General features: G+C 45.4%; 1 protein-coding gene across 8 annotated transcripts in view; it reads left to right on the top strand.

Annotated features, from left to right (window-relative positions):
- LOC134339593 (solute carrier family 22 member 6-A-like) overlaps window positions 1-19,912 on the top strand; it is a 96,019-nt gene that overhangs the window by 39,963 nt on the left and 36,144 nt on the right. For 5 of the 8 annotated variants that reach the window (XM_063036228.1, XM_063036230.1, XM_063036227.1 and 2 more), the window contains one exon: window positions 14,389-14,540. In XM_063036228.1, coding sequence (XP_062892298.1) covers window positions 14,389-14,540 — 152 coding nt within the window. Of the gene's footprint in view, window positions 1-10,997; window positions 11,266-14,388; window positions 14,541-15,747; window positions 15,853-19,912 lie in introns of those variants that run through there. The other 3 variants (XM_063036229.1, XM_063036233.1, XM_063036235.1) reach the window with 3 other exon arrangements.

The raw sequence follows: 19,912 nt of genomic DNA, 5'->3' as shown, positions 1-19,912 counted from the left end.
CAGACGCTCCTCCATTCGCAGGACAATTTGAGGGGAATGCGCAGAGTGAAAAAATATATACTTAACTTGGATTTGTGTTTGTTTGTGAATTTTAACCAGGGTTAACTTCTCCCTTAATAGAAAATGTTATCACCTGAAAAGTGTTGAACTGGAAGGGTGATAGATTATCCTCTCTTCTCCATTGACTCAGCATCCCTCAATCAGTTGTCACACCTCAGTTGGTTCAGTAAAATTCCAAAATAAATGTCCTCGTGAGCACCATTCTCAGACAGGAAGGGAGCCGTGTTTCTCCCTGTCAGGCCATTCTGCTCCTCAGCTCTGAGCTAGCCCCCTATTTAAAGGATTAAGACATTGGAGCTGACGGAGAAGGATGGACCGGTGTTCAGCTCACTACTCTGGGAAGCTCTGTTCACCTCAGCCCTGAACCTAGTCCATGGCTGTAGCCTGCAATGACCATCCCTCACCTCAGCCCTGAACTGGTTCTGGCTGTACACTCACTTTCAGGGGACACTGCAGTTCCTGTTCTGTGTTCTATTCACTTACTTTTTAAAATTTGTTTACACGATTTGTTGTTTTTAATCGCACATCGGATGTTTAACAGTCTTTTCGTGGATTCTGTTGTGTTTCTTTATTTTGTGGAGGCCTGCAAGAAGGTGAATCTCAGGGTTGTATAAGATTTACATACATTGATAATGAATGCACTTTGAACTTTGGGGCAATGTCATCAGTCCCATCCCCTCCCTTATCTCCCTGAGGCACGGCATCTCAATCTCACTCATAGAACCATAGAACACTACAGCACAGAAACAGGCCTTTTGGCCCTTCTTGGCTGTGCCGAACCATTTTTCTACCTAGTCCCACTGACCTGCACACGGACCATATCCCTCCATACACTTCTCATCCATGTACCTGTCCAAGTTTTTCTTAAATGTTAAAAGTGAGCCCGCTTTTACCACTTCATCTAGCAGCTCATTCCACATTCCCACCACTCTCTGTGTGAAGAAGCCCCCCCCCCAATATTCCCTATAAACTTTTCCCCCTTCACCCTTAACCCATGTCCTCTGGTTTTTTTCTCCCCTAGCCTCAGTGGAAAAAGCCTGCTTGCACTCACTCTATCTATACCCATCGTAATCTTATAACCCTCTATCAAATCTCCTCTCATTCTTCTACACTCCAGGGAATAAAGTCCTAACCTATTCAACCTTTCTCTGTAACTCAGTTTCTCAAGTCCCGGCAACATCCTTGTAAACCGTCTCTGCACTCTTTCAACCTTATTAATATTCTTCCTGTAATTTGGTGACCAAAACTGCACACAATACTCCAGATTCGGCCTCACCAATGCCTTATACAACCTCACCATAACATTACAACTCTTATACTCAATACTATGATTAATAAAGGCCAATGTACCAAAAGCTCTCTTTATGACCCTATCTACCTGTGATGCCGCTTTTAGGGAATTTTGTATCTGAATTCCCAGATCCCTCTGTTCTACTGCACTCCTCAGTGCCTTACCATTAACCTTGTATGTTCATGTTACACCCTTCCACTCAAAGTCAAAGTCAAGTTCATTGTCACATCCACAAGTATGTTTATGTACAGGGACGATGACACACAGCTCCAAAACACAACTTCCAGAAGAAATGCGAGATATGATTTTAAACCGAGATTAGTTCATTTGTCACGAATATCAAAACATGCAGTGAAATGTGGTTTCAGTGTAAAAGGCTTGCTTGCATAATTTTGTATACCTCGATCAAAGCTCCCTGCATTCTCCTATGCTCCACGAAATAAAGTCCTACCCTGTTCAACCTTTCCCCATAATTCAGGTCCTCAAGTCCCGGCAACATCCTTGTAAATTTTCTCTGCTCTTTCAATCTTATTGAAACAGCAATGCCTTTCAATGGAAAATCCTACAAAAAGTAGTGGATACGGCCCAGTCTATCACGGGCAAATCCCTCCCAACCATTGAGCACATCTACACAGAGCATTGTCACAGGAAACAGTGTCCATCACTAGGAAGCCCCAGCACTCTCTTCTCACTGCTGCCATCAGGAAGAAGGTACAGGAACCTCATAACAGCACAAGGTTCAGCAATAGTCATTACCCCTCAAACATCAGGCTCTTGAACTAAAGGGGATAACTTCACTCAACTTCACTTACCCCGTTATTCAAATGTTCCCACAACTGATGGACTCACTTTCAATGAGTTCTCGATATTTATTGCTTATTTATTATTATTTCTTTCGTTTTGTTTTTTCACACTAGTTGAATGCCCGATGTGATTCTATTATGGTTATTCTAGAGATTAATTAAGTATGCCCACAAGAAAATGTATCTCAGGGATGTATATGGTATAAAATTTACTTTACGTGGCCAAGTGGTTAAGGCATTGGACTAGCGACCTGAAGGTCGTGAGTTCGAGCCCCAGCCGAGGGAACGTGTTGTGTCCTTGAGCAAGGCACTTAATCACACATTGCTCTGCGACGACACTGGTGCCAAGCTGTATGGGTCCTAATGCCCTTCCCTTGGACAACATTGGTGTCGTGGAGAGGGGGGACTTGCAGCATGGGCAACTGCCGGTCTTCCATACAACCTTGCCCAGGCCTGCGCCCTGGAGAGTGAAGACTTTCCAGGCGCAGATCCATGGTCTCGCAAGACTAAGGGATGCTTTTACTTACTTTACTAAAATTTACTTTGAATTTTGATAAGTAAACTTGAATCTAATATCTAAAAAGAATAGTGGCAAAAGTGAATAAATTTTTAAAAATCAACTATGCTTTGAGGCAAATAGTTCCAGGTAGATAATTGAAATGGGCGTCTTCCGAATGGATAAACAACGTAACTGTTGGTTACACCTTTGACCAAGAATTTACTCGATGGTTTGGACTTCAGACTTCAAAGGGACTTTATCCATCACCTATACTGGACTGTAGTTAATCAGCGACATTCAGGATGGTCAAAGGCACACTGTAAGTGACCAACCTCATTAGACACAGTCTCCCATTTCATTAACCATCTCTCCAGAAGTCATCAGCAACCATAGGGTTCGACAGTATCTTGGAGATCGTTGAAAGTCAAGGGAAGTTCCAAGCCATCCAGATATTCCTGATGACAGCCCCAGTGTTATTCCTGGCCTGCCAAAACCTCCTCCAGAACTTTGTGGCCGCTGTCCCCAAACACCGGTGCAGGGTGCGGCTGGGAGGTGAGGATTCGAGGTACCTCAATGTGACAGAGGAGCCACTGAGGGAGGAGTTTCTCCGGGTGTTCCTGCCCATGGACCAGGAAGGGAGGCCGGACAAGTGCCGCATGTACAGCTCCCCGCAGTGGCATCTCCTGGGCACCAATGAGACGCAGGGCAACGGGAGCCAACTTGACACACAGGCGTGCACCAATGGGTGGGTGTACGACCACTCCCAGTTCACATCGACAATTGTGACAGAGGTGTGGCTGGAAACGTCCATTTTATTCATGGCTTCGGTGACCTGCTCGGTGACGTGCGATCATGACGTGCAAGGTGTGAGGGACAGTAACGTATCCCTTTGTAGTGCTAGCTACCCAGGTTCACTTCCCGCCGCTGTCTGTAAGGAGTGTGTACGTTCTCTCTGTGACCATGAGGGTTTCCTCCTGGTGCTCTGGTCTCTGCCCACTTTCCAAAGACGTACAGATTAGCGTAAGTAGGGTGAGCACTTCTTCATCTATGAACCTGTTGGGGTTGTCTATTGTGTCCGGTGCACTCAATACGGCCTCCTCTACATTTCTGAAACCCGTCATAAATTGAGGACTGTTTCAGCGGCCTCCTCCATTCCATCTGCCACAAGTGGGACTTCCCGGTGGCCAAATATTTTAATTCCGATTCCCAAACTCGTTCCAACGTGTTGGTCCACGGCCTCAGGGTGGAGGAGCAACACCTTATATTCCGACTGGGTAGCCTCCAACCTAAAGGCATGAATATCAATTGCTCCTTCCGGTAAGAAAAAAAATCCCTCCTCCTCCTCCTCCCCTCTTTCTCTATTCCCCACTCTGGCCTTTTACCTCTTTCTCACCTGCCTATCACCTCCCCCCGGTTCCCCTCCTCCTTCCCTTTCTCCTACAGTCCACTCTCCTCTCCTATCAGATTCCTTCCTCTCCAGTCCTTTACCTTTCCCACCTACCTGGTTTCACCCATCACCTCCTAGTTATTCTCCTTCCCCCACACCCCCCCCCCAGCATCTTTTTTATTCTGGCTTCTTCTCCCCTTCCTTTCCATTCCTGATGAAGGGTCTCGGCCTGAAACGTTGACTGTTTATCCTCTTCCATCAACACTGCCTGACCTGCTGAGTTCTCCCGGCGTTTTGGGTGTGTTGCTCTGGGTTAGTACGTTGTGGGCATGCACTGAGTAATGAACTAGTATCAATAATTATGGACTTCCTGAAGGAAAACGTGGCGATTTCTGTTGCTTACTGGCCTGTACTCCACTATTAATAAAAGCATAACAAGATTGGTTAATTGAAAATCTAACCTCCGGTTGAAGACGGCACTGCTGAGAGTCAGTGGCAACTTACTGGGCATTTTCAAAGCAAAAAAATACAACTAGATACTTTATTAATAACATTTTTACTGTAAAAGTATTCTGGTAAATGATCACTGCAAACAATGCAGAGGTGAGTGAAGGCGAGGCTGAGTGGAGGGTCAACAAGGCGAAGTCAAAGCATATTCGAGGAGAAGTCGAAGCAAAGTGGACGTACATTTGAGACCAAGTCAGGGGGAATGGAGAGAAGGAACGTTGGAGTGAAGGAGGAGATGCAGGCTCGGGGGCTGCCCACCTTAACCGAGAGTGAGGTTTGATCGATCCAAGCACCAGGCCGACTTAAGAAAGGTCAGGTACGGTCTGAAATGTGCCGATGGGGTCCAGACCAGAGCATATCGAAGCGCCAGCTTAGAGCAAGGAATGACCCGAAGTTTGGACAATTTAAACGCCGGGCCAGATGGGTTGAAAAGGCCAGGTTCTGCTCATTGCTCCTGAACCCTTACTCTGCCCTTTGCTGAACTGAGGATGATGCTGCGGGCCTGCTCTGGCCAATCGGGCTTCATGTCTGCGGGCTCCGTGACGCTTTATTCCCATGTGCTGAACTGCAGCTGAGGCTGAGGAGCTGCTCCGGGCTTCGTGGCTAAGGGCTCACTTTAGTTTGAAATGCTTACTTTATTGTTTGCATGAATTCTCTCTCTCTCTCTCTCTCTCACACACTGTCTCTGCACATTGGGTGTTTGTCCTTCCTTCTTTTATGTTTGTTATTTGTGGCTGTCTGTAAGGAGACGGATCTCAAGATTGTATAATGTATATATACTTTTATAATAAATGCACTTTGAACTTTGACCTTTGACTGAAGACTGTTCATTGTCATTCGTCGGTACACGACTGTACATGAGAACAAAATGATTGTTACTCCAGACCCGATGTTTCATTAAAATACACAATAAGATCAAGAACTCAATAAATATAAATACAGAAGATAGCTTATAGACATAGATAGATTTCAGGGCCATAAAGTGACACTATGCACAGGAGTGTCTGTACGTAAGGTGACTGACAGGAAATGATAGAGTAGTGGTGATTGGGGGTGTGGAGGGGTGGGTTAGTGGGTGGATCAGCCTCACTGCTTGGGGAAAGAAACTGTTTTTGAGTCTGGTGGTCCTGGCGTGGATGCAGAGTAGCCTCCTCCCTGATGGGAGTGGGACAAACAGTCCATGAGCAGAGATAGATAGAAATAACGAAGCATTTTAGAAAACCCATCTGATAAATGATCAATATTAATGTTTTTAAAACTTACTTAGTTACCATCACTCCTACCGGGGCACAGGCCGCCGAAAGCTGCTCACCAGAGCCCTCTGTCCTGGGCCAGTCTTTCAAGTCATGCAGCCCATCTTCGAAGACCCTTCCTCTCCCAGGGATGAGGTCCTCGGAGCTGCTGTCGGTGTTTCTGTAGCTCTGGGCTTTTATGGGCTGAAGTTGTTAGCCCCCTGTCCAACTTTCCTCGTTCACAGCCGGGCTTGAGACCATCAATGGCGGAGCTAATATTTCAAAAAGTCATCTGAAATCTAGCATCATTCCAAAATAGTAATATTACTACAGTCAGAATCAGGTTTAATATCACCAGCACACATTGTGAAATTTGTTGTCTTTGCAGCAGCAGTACAATGCAATACAGAATAAAAACTATAAATTACAATATATATAACATTAAATTAAGTAAGTTGTGCAAAAATATAGCAGAGAAAACAAAATAATGCTCCCGGCAGGTATGCCTGGAAGCAACGGAAATGCTACACCTGCCCATTCACCTCCATTCAGGGCCCCAAACAGCCCTAACAGGTGAGGCAACACTTCACCTGCAAATCTGCTGGGGTCGTCTATTATGCCCAGTGTTCCCGATAAGGCATCCTCTACACTGGGGAGACCTGATGTAAACTGGGGGACCGCTTCGTCGAGCACCTCTGCTCCACCCACCCCCCACCGAAAGCGAAATTTCCTGGTGGCCAAGCATTTTAATTCGGATACCCATTTCCATTACGACACGTCGGTCCATGTGCCTAGATGGTGCCACCCTCAGCGTGGAGGGAGCAAGACCTTATATTCCATCTACGTAGCTGCCAACCTGATGCAATGAATATCCATTTCCCTCTTTCAATTCCCCACGCTGGCCTCTTATCTCTTCTCATCAGTCTATCACCCCTCCCCCTTGGGTGTCCTCCTCTTTCCCCTTCTCCTGTGGTCCACTCTCCTCTCCTATCAGATTCCTTCATCTCCAGTCATTTACCACCTAGCTTCACCTTTCACCTTCCAGCTATCCTCCTATCCCTCCCCCCCTTCCTTTCCAGTCCTGAAGAAGGGTCCCGGCCCGAAGTGTCGACTGTTTATTCACTTCCATAGATGTTGCCTGATCTGCTGAGTTCCTCCAGCATTCTGTGTGTGTGTTGCTTAGTGGGGTAGTGTGCATTGTCTGTTCATAAATCTGACGGCGGAGCATAAGAAACTGTTCCTGAATCGTTGAGTGGCTCCTGTACCTCCTCCCTAATGGTAGCAATGAGAAGAGGCCATGTCCTGGGTGGTGGTGGATGCTGGCTTTATGAAGCATCACTTTTTGAAGGTGCTCCCGGTGCTGGGGAGGTTAGTGCCCATGAAGAGCTGGCTGTTTACCATTTACTTTCCAAGTACTGATGTGTACACACCAGGTCTGTGGTGTGTTTGCTCATCGCCAGCTACTGTAGGAAGAAGGCCCCTATACTCCAGCGATCCCTCACTCTCTTTCAATGGACAGAGGGAGCCTGTCAGTCCTCGAGATGGCGGGAGAGGGGGGGTGGGGGCTTGGACAAGCGACACGGAAAATTGTAAGATTGGTACAGCAGCTGCTGGTCTGTGCTCTCGCTATTGTAGGAGAGCGACCTCTTTCTTCCTCACTGGAGAGAGTGAGCCTGTCTGAGATACCAAAGTGCTAGGTTATGACCTGCAGTTTTCACAGACTCTGGATCAAGGTCATTTTGGGGGCTTCTGCTGTTGCTTGAATGGTGGGGGTGTGGTGGGGGTGGTTGGTTCTTCTGTCGGTGCAAGTGGGGAGGAACGGGGGGGCTGATGCTTTTGTAAGGGTGGGAGAGTGTTTCTCAGGGTGTCGATGTTCTATCATTCATTCTATGGAGTCTTTTGTTTGTTGGGTGTCTGTGAAGCAAATGAATTTCAGACTGTATTCCGAGTACATTTTTGAACCTAAATGAAATGAATTTGAATATGCATCATCCAGCCCCGGTGTTCTCGCAACCATCTCACTTCTGTCTGGTTGTAAAAATTCATTCACCGCGTCACTTGGCAGTAAAGATAACCATTGTGCATGATATTATTATTACGTAAAGAATCGAGGGACAGCACTGCATGAGGTGTGCTGACAGATTTATTGTGCATGCTACCTTGGGCACATACCTGCTTTGATCAACCCTGTCAGACATTAGTGTAGAAAAGACCATATGGTATAGGAGCAGAATTAGGCCATTTGGCCCATCGAGTCTGCTCCGCCATTTCATCATGGCTGATCCATTTTCCCTCTCAGCCTCAGTCTCCTGCCTTCTCCCCATATTCTTTCATGCCCTGACCAGTCAAGAATCTATCAACTTCTGCCTTAAATATACCCAATGACTTAGCCTCCAGAGCCACCTGTAGCAATGAATTCTACAGATTCACCACTCTCTGTAAAGAAATTCCTCCTCATCTCTGTTCTAAAAGGATGCCCCTCTATTCTGAGGCTGTGTCCTCTGGTCTTAGACTCTTCCAGTTTAGGAAACTACCTCTCCACATCCAATCAAGGGTTTCATCATTCGATAAGCTTCTTCTGGATTCCAGTGAGTACAGGCCTAGAGCCGTCAAACACTCTTTATGTGCCAAGCGGTTCAATCCTGCAATCATTTTCCTGAACCTCCTTTGAACCCTGTCCAGTACTGGGTTTGGAAAGCAGTGCAGAAGGGAGGGTGGCATGGTATTTTGGTGGTTAGCATAACTCTATTACAGTGCCAATTCCTGTCGCTGTCTATAAGGAGTTGTGACTGTGTGGGTTTCCTCCGGGTGCTCTGGTTTTCTCCCACAGTCTAAAGGCATAAATCTAATCGAGTCTGAGAGATGTGTGTAAACTTCGTTTTTGTGCGCAAGGATGATGTGGTGACATGATGACGTATACCATGCACGTACTTTTACATATAACCCGTTATAGATTATGGAAAAATCAAGAAATGCTTAATCAAGCAATATATTCCCAATATTACTCAAATATTTCTGAAACATTATCTACATAAACAGCTCCCACATTAGGGTTAGGGTTAGTACGTTGAGGGTACGCTCCACTGGCGCAGGAAGTACGGTGACACTTTCAGGCTGTTTCCAGCACATCCTTGGACTGTGTTGGGTCGTTGATGTGAATGGCATATTTCACAAATAAAGCTGATCTGTAAATTTTTATCTTTAAATCTTGCACTGTCTAGACTATGTAAAGGTAGAGTCATAGAGTCAAAAAGCACTACAGCATACACACAGGTCCTTCAGCCCATCCAGTCCATGCAAATGATTATTCTGCCTAGATACATTGATCTGCACCTCTACCATAGCCCTCCATACCCTTCCCATCCATATACCTATCCGAATTTCTCTTAAAGGTTGCAATAGAACTTGTATCCACCACTTCCACTTGCAGCTTGTTCTACACTCTGAGTGAGGATCCTCCCTCCAGTTTCTCTTATACACGTCACCTTTCACCCTTAACCCATGACCTGTGGTTGTAGTCTTACCCAACTTTAGTGGAAAAAACCTGCTTGTATTTACCCTATCTATACCCCTCATAGTTTTGTATATGTCTATCAAATACCTTTTACGTTCTAAGGAATAAAGTCCTAAACTATTTAGTCTTTCCTTATAACTCAAGTCCTCAATTCCCAGCAACATCCTTGTAAATTTTCTCTGTAATCTTTGAATTTTATTGATAATCTTTCCTGTAGGTAGGTGACCAGAACTGCACATAATACCCCAGATTAGGCTTCATCATCGACTTCAACATAACATTCCATCTCCTCTATGCAATGCTTTGATTTATGAAGGCTAGTTTTCTGAAAGCTCTTGTTATGACCCTATCTACCTTCAGAACATCCTTGTAAATTTTCACTGTACTCTTTCAATTTTATTGATATAGTATTTTTACAGATATCTTACCACTCTTCACATGGTCTTAGATCACCTGGCTGATACAAACATCTATTCCAGAATGCTGTTTGTTGACTATAGTTCAGTGCTTAACACCATCATTCCCACAGTCCTGATTGATAAGTTACAGAACTTGGGCCTCTGTATTTCCCTCTGCAACTGGATCCTTGACTTCCTAACCGGAAGACCACATAGAACATGTTCTATGTTCCAATCTGTGTGGACTGGTGATAACATCTCCTCCTCGCTGACAATCGACACTGGTGCACCTTAGGGCTGTGTGCTAAGCCCACTGCTCTACTCTCTCTATACCCGTGGTATAGTTCACATACCATCTATAAATTTGCTGATGATACAACCATTGTTAGTAAAATCTCAGAGGGAGATGAGAGGATGTAAAGGAGTGAGATATACCAGCTAGCTGAGTGGTGTCGCAGCAACAACTTTGTACTCAACGTCAGTAAGATGAAAGAGCTGATTGTGGACTTCAAGAAGGGTAAGACAAGGGAACATGAACCGATCCTCATATAGGAATCAGAAGAGGAGAGAGTGAGCAATTTCAAGTTTCTGGGTGCCAATATCTCTGAGGATCTAACCTGGCCCCAACATATCGATGCAGTTATAAAGAAGGCAAGGCAGCGACTATACTTCATTAGGAGTTTGAAGAGATTTGCTTTGTCAACTAAAACACTCAAAAACTTCTATAGATGTACCATGGAGAGCATTCTGACTGGCCACATCACCATCCAGTAGGGGGCAGGGGGGGGGGCTACTGCACACAATCGAAAGAAGCTACAGAAAGTTGTAAAATCAGTCATCTCATCTTGGGCACTAGCAGCCTCCAGAGTATCTAAGATATCCTCAAGGAGTGATGTCTCAGGAAGGCGGCGGCATCCATTAGAAGGAGCACCACTGCCCAGGGCAACCCTCTTCTCATTGTTGCCATCAGGAAGGAGGTGCAGAAACCTGAAGGCACACACACTCAGTGATTCAGGAACAGCCTCTTCCCTCAACTTGCTATGTGATGGGGAAATTTCATGATGACTTTCATGATCAGCAGCCCAAAATCCCAAAGATCCGACCAGCAGTATTGAGGATGCAAAATTTTTGTGTTCCAGTGCTTTAACTCTGATCCTGCATCTCATCTGACTTCCTGAGTTCCTCCAGCATTTTGGGTGTGTTGCTCTGGATTTCCAGCATCTGCAGAATCTTTTGAGTTTCCGCTTCTAAATTTGCCTCTTTCTCAGAGTGTCCTCAGTGACGACCACTTGTTTTTTTTTGGCAGTGGGACCTCGTGTGCGAGTGGAAGTCTCTGAAGAAGATGGTGCAGTCCATTTACATGACGGGACTGCTGATCGGGGCCTGTGTAACGGGCAGGATGGCAGACAAGTTGAGTCAAATTGATTGTCACACACTCCAGTGCATGCGTGCGTAGATGCGATGAAAATCTTACTTGCAGCAGCATCAAAGGCACAGAGCGTCTGCTACACAGCATCCGCGCCAGGACCACCAGACTCGATTGCAGGCTGGATCTGTGAGCTAAGGGATGGCAGGTGAGCAGCAGACAGCATCCTAACAAGTTGCACCACCGCTCAGTACAGGAGCTGTGTGCGACGGACAGGAAGTCTCCACAATGGGTAGTCAAAATTGCCCCATACATCACTGGCACCAGCCTACCCTACAGCAAGGACATATACACAGAAAGATGCTGGAAGGATCCCATCATGGACCGTTTGTCCCTCTCATTTCAGCGGGGAGGCTATGTAGCATCCAACAACATCATCATTACGTGCCATGTCGTACGACGTGGGCGATCGTAGTCTTTCCATGACCATGATTGTTCTTGACAAATTTTTCAGAAGTGGTTTGCCATCGCCTTCTTCTGGGCAGTGTCTTTACTGGGTGACCCCAGACATTATCAATACTCTTCAGAGATTGTCTGCCTGGCATCAGTGGTCACATAACCAGGACCTGTGAAATGTACCAGCTGCTCATATGACCATCCACCACCTGATCCCATAGTTTCTCGTGACGCTGATGGGGGGGAGTGAGGAGGCTAAGCAGGTGCCACACCTTGCCCGAGGGTGACCCGCAGGCTAGTGGAGGGAAGGAGAAGGAGCGCCGTACATCTGCTATGGTAGAGACGTAGCTCCAACTCCACCAGGAGCACCAGACTCAGAAACAATCCAATTCCCCCCCAAGCAGCTCCACCCACTAACCCACCCCGCCACAACCCCCACCCCACTGCTTTATCACTTCCTGTCAGAGTTACTTAACGTACAGACACTCTTGTGCCTAATACACCACAGAGTGGTGAACTCATGGAATTCATTGCTTTAGACTGTGGAGACCAAGTCATTGGATAAGACGATATTGCCAGGTCTGGATAACTTGAGTTCTTAGGAAATATTGAACATGTTAGGACTTTATTCCTCGGAATGTAGAGGAAATTTGACAGAGGTATTCAAAATTCTGAGGGGTATAGACAGGGTAAATGCAAGCAGGCTTTTCCCACTGAGGGTGGGTAGGACTACAGCCAGAGATCATGGGTTAAAGACCATAAGACCATAAGACAAAGGAGCAGAAGTCGGCCATTCGGCCCATCGAGTCTGCTCCGCCATTTTATCATGAGCTGATCCATTCTCCCATTTAGTCCCACTCCCCTGCCTTCTCACCATAATCTTTGATGCCCTGACTACTCAGATACCTATCAATCTCTGCCTTAAATACACCCAATGACTTGACCTCCACTGCCGCCCGTGGCAACAAATTCCACAGATTCACCACCCTCTAGCTAAAAAAATTTCTTCGCATTTCTGTTCTGAAAGGGTGCCCTTCAATCCTTAAGTCATGCCCTCTCATACTAGGCTCCCCCATCATGGGAAACAACTTTGCCACATCCACTCTGTCCATGCCTTTCAACATTCGAAATGTTTCTATGAGGTCTCCCTTCATTCTTCTAAACTCCAAGGAATACAGTCCAAGAGTGGACAAACGTTCCTCATATGTTAACCCTCTCATTCCCGGAATCGTTCTAGTGAATCTTCTCTGTACCCTCCCCAACGTCAGCACATCCTTTCTTAAATAAGGAGACCAAAACTGCCCACAGTGCTCCAAGTGAGGTCTCACCAGTGCCTTATGGAGCCTCAACATCACATCCCTGCTCCTATACTCTATTCCTCTAGAAATGAGTGCCAACATTGCATTCGCCTTCTTTACCACCGACTCAACCTGGAGGTTAACCTTAAGGGTATCCTGTACGAGGACTCCCAAGTCCCGTTGCATCTCAGAACTTTGAATTCTTTCCCCATTTAAATAATAGCCTGCCTGTTTACTTCTTCTGCCGAAGTGCATAACCATACACTTTCCAACATTGTATTTCATTTGCCGTAAAGGTGAAAGGTTAAAAGTTTAAGGGGAACATGAGGGGAAACTTCTTCACTCAGAGGGTGGTGAGAGTGTGGAACGAGCTGCCAGCGCAAGTGGTGCATACGAGCTCGATGTCAACATTTAAGAGAAGTTTTGATAGGTAACGTGGATGGCAGGAATATGGAGGCCTATGGTCCCAGTGCAGGTCGATGAGAGTATGCAGTCTAAATGGCTCAGTAGATGAGATGAAGGGTTTGTTTCTGTACTTTTCTATGACTCTCTATTTAAAGTAGAGGTTGTTGATTAGTCAGGGCATCAAAAGTTACGGGGAGAAGACAGGAGGATGGGTTTGAGAGGGTTGGTACATCAGCCACAATGGAATGATGGAGCAGACTTGATGGGCTGAATGGCCTAATTATACTCCTATGTCTTATGGTCTTTAAGTCTTTTTTTCTCTATTGATACATTTTCAGTATCTGCACTTTATTAACTTTTCAGTTACAATCAGAATGGTGGGGACCTAGGAAGGGTTCTCTGCAGTATTCAGTGAGTCTTTACTGTAGAGGTTAGTGTGACGCTTCAGAGCACTGGTTGTTAGACTTCAATTCCTGCCGCTGTCTGTAAGGAAATTGTATGTTCTATCTGCGACAACGCGGGTTTCCTCCAAGCATTCCAAAGATGTAGGGGTCAGGGTTAGTAAACTAGGGGCATGCTATGTTGGTGCCAGAAACATGGCAACACTTAAGATGCCCCCAGCCCATCCTCGAACCGTGCTGGTTGTTGACGCAAACAACGCATTTCGTTGCATGTTTTGAAGTTTTGATATCTATGAAATAAAGAGTCACCAGTCGTAGAAAAGTGCAGCACAGAAAGTGGACCCTTGGCCCATCTAGTCCATGCCAAACCATTTAAACTGCCTACTGCCATCAACCTGCACCGGGACCACAACCCTCCATACCCCTGTCATCCATGTACCTATCCAAACCTCTCTTAAACGTTGGAATCGAGCTCGCATCCACCACTTGTGCTGGCAGCTCATTCCACACTCTCACCACCCTTTGAGTGAAGAAGTTTCCCCTCATGATCCCCTTAAACCTTTCACCTTTCACCCTTAACCCATGACCTCTGGTTGTATTCCCACAAAGCCTGCTTGCACTAACCCGATCTATACCCCTCATAACTTTGTATACCTCTATCAAATCTCCTTTCAATCTTCTATGTTCTAAGGAATAAAGTCCTAACCTATTTAACCTTTCCTTATAACTCAGGTACTCTTTCAACCTTCATATTGTTTTCGCTGTTGGCAGGTATGGACGGCGGACAGTGTTGCTTTGGACGAGCTTCCAGCTGACTGTCTGTGCGACATGTGGGATGTTGTCCCCGTCCTTCACCCTCTTCTGCTTCTGGAGATTTCTCTGTGGCACAGCGATGGCACGCATCATAAGTAACACTTACTTCAGTAAGTAAATCGTTTGGAATTTATTTGCGTCATGTTAGTGCTTAGTACAGCAACTGCTCTGCCCGTGACCACAAGAAACAGCAGAACGTTGATCCTTAACTTTGGGAAGAGGAATGGTGCATATGGAACACTCGTTTCTACATCAATGCTGTTCAAAGGTACATTTAATGTCAGAGAAATGTATACAATATACATCCTGAAATGCTTTTTCTTCGCAACCATCCGTGAAAACAGAGGAGCGCCCCAAGAATGAATGATACTTAAATGTTAGAACTCCAAAGTCCACCCCCCCGCCAGCTCCCCTCCCTTCTGCACGTAAGCGGTAGCGAGCCACGATCCCCCCTCTCCCCACCGGCAAAAATAAAGCACACCTGCTACCAGCACTCAAGCGTGAGCAAAGCAATAGCAAAGACACAGACTTGCAGTCACCCCAGAGACTACATTGTTCACCCGATAATTCCACATGCTGTAGGCTCTCTCTCTCCTAACAAGGAAGAAACAGGTGACTCCATTTTCCAACCAGCGGGGAGACATAACAAACAACTCGCTGGTTTACGATGTTAAAAGTCCTTTACGTCGCTGTTGAGGTTGAAAGGGTTGAGAGCTCAAGCTCCTAGGTGTGAACATCACCAACGACACTGAACAACAACGATTTTGGTTCCTGAATATTTTTGAGTGCATCTGATTGATTTTGGGCTGCTGATCATGAAAATCAGCATGAAGTTTCCCTATCACGCACCATTTTTTTAAAATCACCTGTATTTGTTATTTCAATTCATGATTCAAGTCAATTAAAATGTTGCCCATTATATAAGCTGAAGTTTTCTATCTTGTCCAGACATGCTTATGCATTCCTAGGCAGGGCGGATGCTGCATGGCAGGACAGGTTTTAGGAAGCTAAAAATTTCCATGAAGGATTTTGATGTTTGAGACAGAGATTTTTTTCCAAGAATAACTGATGCCGAGATTAAGGAAGGCATTTCTTTTGGTCCACAAACCAAACAGGTCATCAATGACGGGCAATTTGAAAAACTTCTAGTGGGACCGGAAAAAAATCACATGGAAGGCTTTCAAGAATGTTGTCGAAATTTTTCTTGGCAACTGCCGAGCACCAAACTACGTGCAGCTGGTTGACAAGATGCTTCAAGCATCCAAACCATGATGTGCAACATGTCACTAAAGATTCATTTTCTGCAATCCCATTTAGAGTTCTTCCCTGCAAATCTTGGTGCTGTCCGGGACGAGGATGGTGAAAGGTTTCACCAGGACATTGCGGTCATGGAGAGACGATAGCAGGACAACTGGAACGCTGGCTGATTATTGTTGGACACTGAGTACAAACGAAAATCATCAACAAAACATTTTTAGCTCAGTTCAACTACTGCAAAGCATCAGCACCATTCTGCAATTCAATGCATTATATTTAGTAGTTAACTTCTTGTTTCTCCAAATTCCCATGTGATACAAGTGGTCTTAAATTATATTTGTGTTCAGCTTCAAACAGTCTATCCGAAACAAAACAACTTTCTGAAGAAGCAACACTTCCAAAGAATTTGTTGTCCAGTGTAGCCTGTTCTGATCCACTCACATAGACAGCACAATGAAGCTCACCAATCCTTTAGCAGCCTAAAGGAGGTTATTTTACAAGAGATCTGTCAATAGTCTAATAACAGCAGGGTAGAAACTGTCCTTAAGCAACACACACAAAATGTTGGAGGAACTCAGCAGGTCAGGCAAAGACTATAAAATGGAATAAACAGGCATTTCTGGTCGTGATCAGAGGAAGAGGGGAGAAGCCAGTATGGGAATAATAGTGTGTCACAGTTACAGAGGAAGTGTAGTGCAGGCAGACAATAAGGTGCAAGATTATAACAAGGTAGATTGTGAGGTGAAGAATCCAATTCATCTTACTCATCATCATTGTGTGCCATGACGGATGACATCTTCATGATGTGCCTTGCCGTATGACATGGAGGGTCGTGGTCACATGACCATGACTGCTCTTGGTAAATTTTTCTACAGAAGTGGTTTGCCATTGCCTCCTTCTGGTCAGTATCTTTATCAGATGGGTGACTTCAGCCATTGCCAGTACTCTTCAGAGATTGTCTGCCTGGTGTCAGTGGTCACATAACCAGGACTTGTGATGTGCACCAGCTGCTCATACGACCATCCACCACCTGATCCCATGGATTCACGTGACCCTGATCGGGAGCTAAGCAGGTGCTACATCTTGCCCAAGGGAAGGGTGACCTGCAGGCTAGCGGAGACAAGGAGCAGCTTACACCTCCTTTGGTAAAGATTGTGTGGGATTCCTCCGAGTGCTCTGGTTTCCTCCCACATCCCAAAGACGTACAGGTTGGCGTCAGTGAGTTGTGGGCATGCTCTGTTGGTGCCGGAAGCATGGAGACACTTGTGGGTTTCCCAGAATGTTTCAATGTTTGATGTACAGTACGTGTGACAAGTACAGTGAATCTGATTGGGAGGCTACACCTGCCCTTTCACTTCCTCCTTCACCTCTGTTCAGGGCCCCAAACAGTCCTTCCGGGTGAAGCAACACTTCACCTGCGAATCTGCTGGGGTTGCCTATTGTGTCTGGTGCTCCCAATGCTATCTCCTCTACAGTGGTGAGACCCGTCGTAATTTGGGGGACCGCTTCGTTGAGCACTTCCTCTTGATCTGCCAAAAGCAGAACTTCCCCGTGGCCAAACATTTTAATTCCGATTCACATTCCCTTTCCAACATATTATCCATGGCCTCCTCTTGTGCCAAGATGAGGCTACCCTCAGGGTGGAGGAGCAACACCTTATATCTCGTCTGGGTAGCCTCCAATTTGATGGCATGAATATCAATTTCTCCTTTTGGTAAAAAAATTCCTTCCCCCTCCCTTCTATTCCCCATTCTGGCCTCTTCCCTCTTCTTGCCTGCCTATCACCTCCCCCCAGATCCCCTCCTCCTTCCCTTTCTCCTATGGTTCACTGTCCTCTCCTATCATAAGACCATGCGACATAGGAGCAGAATTAGGCCATTCAGCCCATTGAGTCTGCTCCACCATTCCATCATGGCTGATCCCAGATCCCACTCAACCTCATTCACCTGCCTTCTCGCCACATCCTTTGATGCCCTGACTGATCCGGAAATGATCAGCTTCCACCTTAAATGTACCCGCAGACTTGGCCTCCACCGCAATCTGTGGCAGAGCATTCCACAGATTCACTACCCGCTGGATGAAAAAAAAATCCTCCTTTTCTGTGTTCTAAAATGTTGCCCCTCAGTTTTGAGGCTGTGCCCTCTAGTTCTGGATACCCCCACCATAGGAAACATTCTCTACATGTCCACACTATCTAGTTCGTCCCCCCCACCCCCGTATTCTTCTAAATTCCAGTGAGTACAGGCCCAAAGCGACCAAACCTCATATGTTAACCCCTTCAATCCGAGAATGATCCTTGTGAACCTCCTCCAGACTCTCTCCAACGACAACACATTCTTTCTGAGATACGAGGCCCAAAACTGTTGACAATTTTCCAAGTGCAGCCTGACATCAGATTCCTTCCTCTCCATCCCTTTATCACCTGGCCTCACCTATCACCTCAAGTTCTTCTTCTTCTTTCTTGAGTTTTTACGGCAGCTGGCATCCACACTGTTGCATTACTGCCATCTTCAGGATTTATTGTCCCTCATTGTCCGTCACTTTAAAGCCGTCTTTCCAGTCCCGTCGCCCTTAAAAAACTAAACAACCATTTCCTCCCCTGATCACTCTCCCCACATTCCAATAAACCTTTAATACTGTTCTCTACCAGTCCTATTTTGCATAATTGTTGTAACATTTGTTGCCCTTCCTGTGCAAATTTCCGGCATGAAATAAGGATATGCTCTACTGTTTCAGTCTCCTGACACAGATCGCAGAAACCTGTTGGATGCCTATTTATGATGGCCAGAGTGCCATTAAGGTTGCTGTGCCCAGTTCTCAGTCTACTTATACTGTAATTACTTGCTCCTTCCGCTTTACTCCCCTACTTCTTCCCATATCTACTCTGTTCTGAATTGAATGTAAATGTCTTCCTTTTATTGCTCTATCCCAATGCTGCTGCCACTGTTAACACTATGCTCTTCCCCTCTGATTTTGATAGTTTAATATTGACCTCTATAGATCCTTTTTTGACCGCTGCTTTTGCCAGCTTATCTGCTGTCTTATTTCCCATAATACCCGCATGTGCTGGAACCCATATGAATGCGATATTTTTGCCTTGTCTAGTCAGTCTTGAATTTGCAAACAGGATTTCATAAAGCAGATCCTGGTGACCTCTAGCTGTACCCGCCCTAATGCTTGCAAGGGCCGATACAGAATAGCTACATATCACAAAATTATTACAATCAACCTGCTCACTCCATTCTAGTGCTAACAATATGGCAAACATTTCAACTGCATATACACTCAAGCAATCAGGTGTTCTCTTGCTAATTTCCACTTGATAAATTGGCACAACAATTGTAGGCCCTGTTGCACCTGTTTCTGGATTCTTTGATCCATCCATAAAAATCCACATGTCTTTATACTTACATTCCCTATAACTATGATATTCGCGGAGTATATCAGCTGTTTTATTACTGATTTAATCTTAATCAATTCCAAATCTATAGAGGGATTTTCTAATACCCAGAAAGGTCTGACAGGCCACACCACACTTGGACAAAACTCTTTTATCATATACACCCGTATCTTTTGCTGTTTGCTCTTCTGTCCAGCCAAAACTTTCTTTTTGTGTCCTCTCCTTCTCCCAGCATGTCTGCAACACCCTTTTTGTAGGATGGCTATCACCATGCCCCCTTAAATTAATCCAGTAATTGGCCTCCAGCTGTTTACGTCACAGCCCCAATGGCATTTCATTTGCTTCAACTTGGAGCGCACACTCTGGGATCACCTCAAGTTCTTCTTCTTCTTTTTTGTTTAATGGCGGCTGGCAATCAGGTTTCAGTGCATTACCGCCACCTGCTAGACTTGTGGTGTTCCAACCAAATATGTCCTGGAGTTCTCTGCTTTAGACAATCTAGTTCAGCCTGCAGTTCTCTATTAGCTTTACTCCGTAGTTGCAATTCCATGTGAATGCTTAATGCGCTCATTAGATAATGCCGCAAACTACTATTCTTCCCTAATTATGTCACGTTTTCGCGTAGTTGCGTTACCTCGATTATATTGATTTCATCTACATCACTTGTAAGACTAAAATCATCTTGTTAAAGAATAGTAATTATCGCATGTTACACTTTTAAACCTCTTGTTTTTCCAAGTCTATCTGCTTTTTCAGGTTTTCCTTTTCTTGGATCGTAGCCTGCAGTTGTTTACTGAGACCTCGGAGTTCTTCTTCATTTGCTTC

This window comes from Mobula hypostoma, chromosome 30 (assembly GCF_963921235.1).
Source record: "Mobula hypostoma chromosome 30, sMobHyp1.1, whole genome shotgun sequence".
In the NCBI taxonomy this organism is placed as follows: Eukaryota; Metazoa; Chordata; class Chondrichthyes; order Myliobatiformes; family Myliobatidae; genus Mobula; species Mobula hypostoma.
The sequence above is the reverse complement of the archived record's forward strand: the minus strand, read 5'-3'. Positions and strand labels throughout refer to the sequence as shown.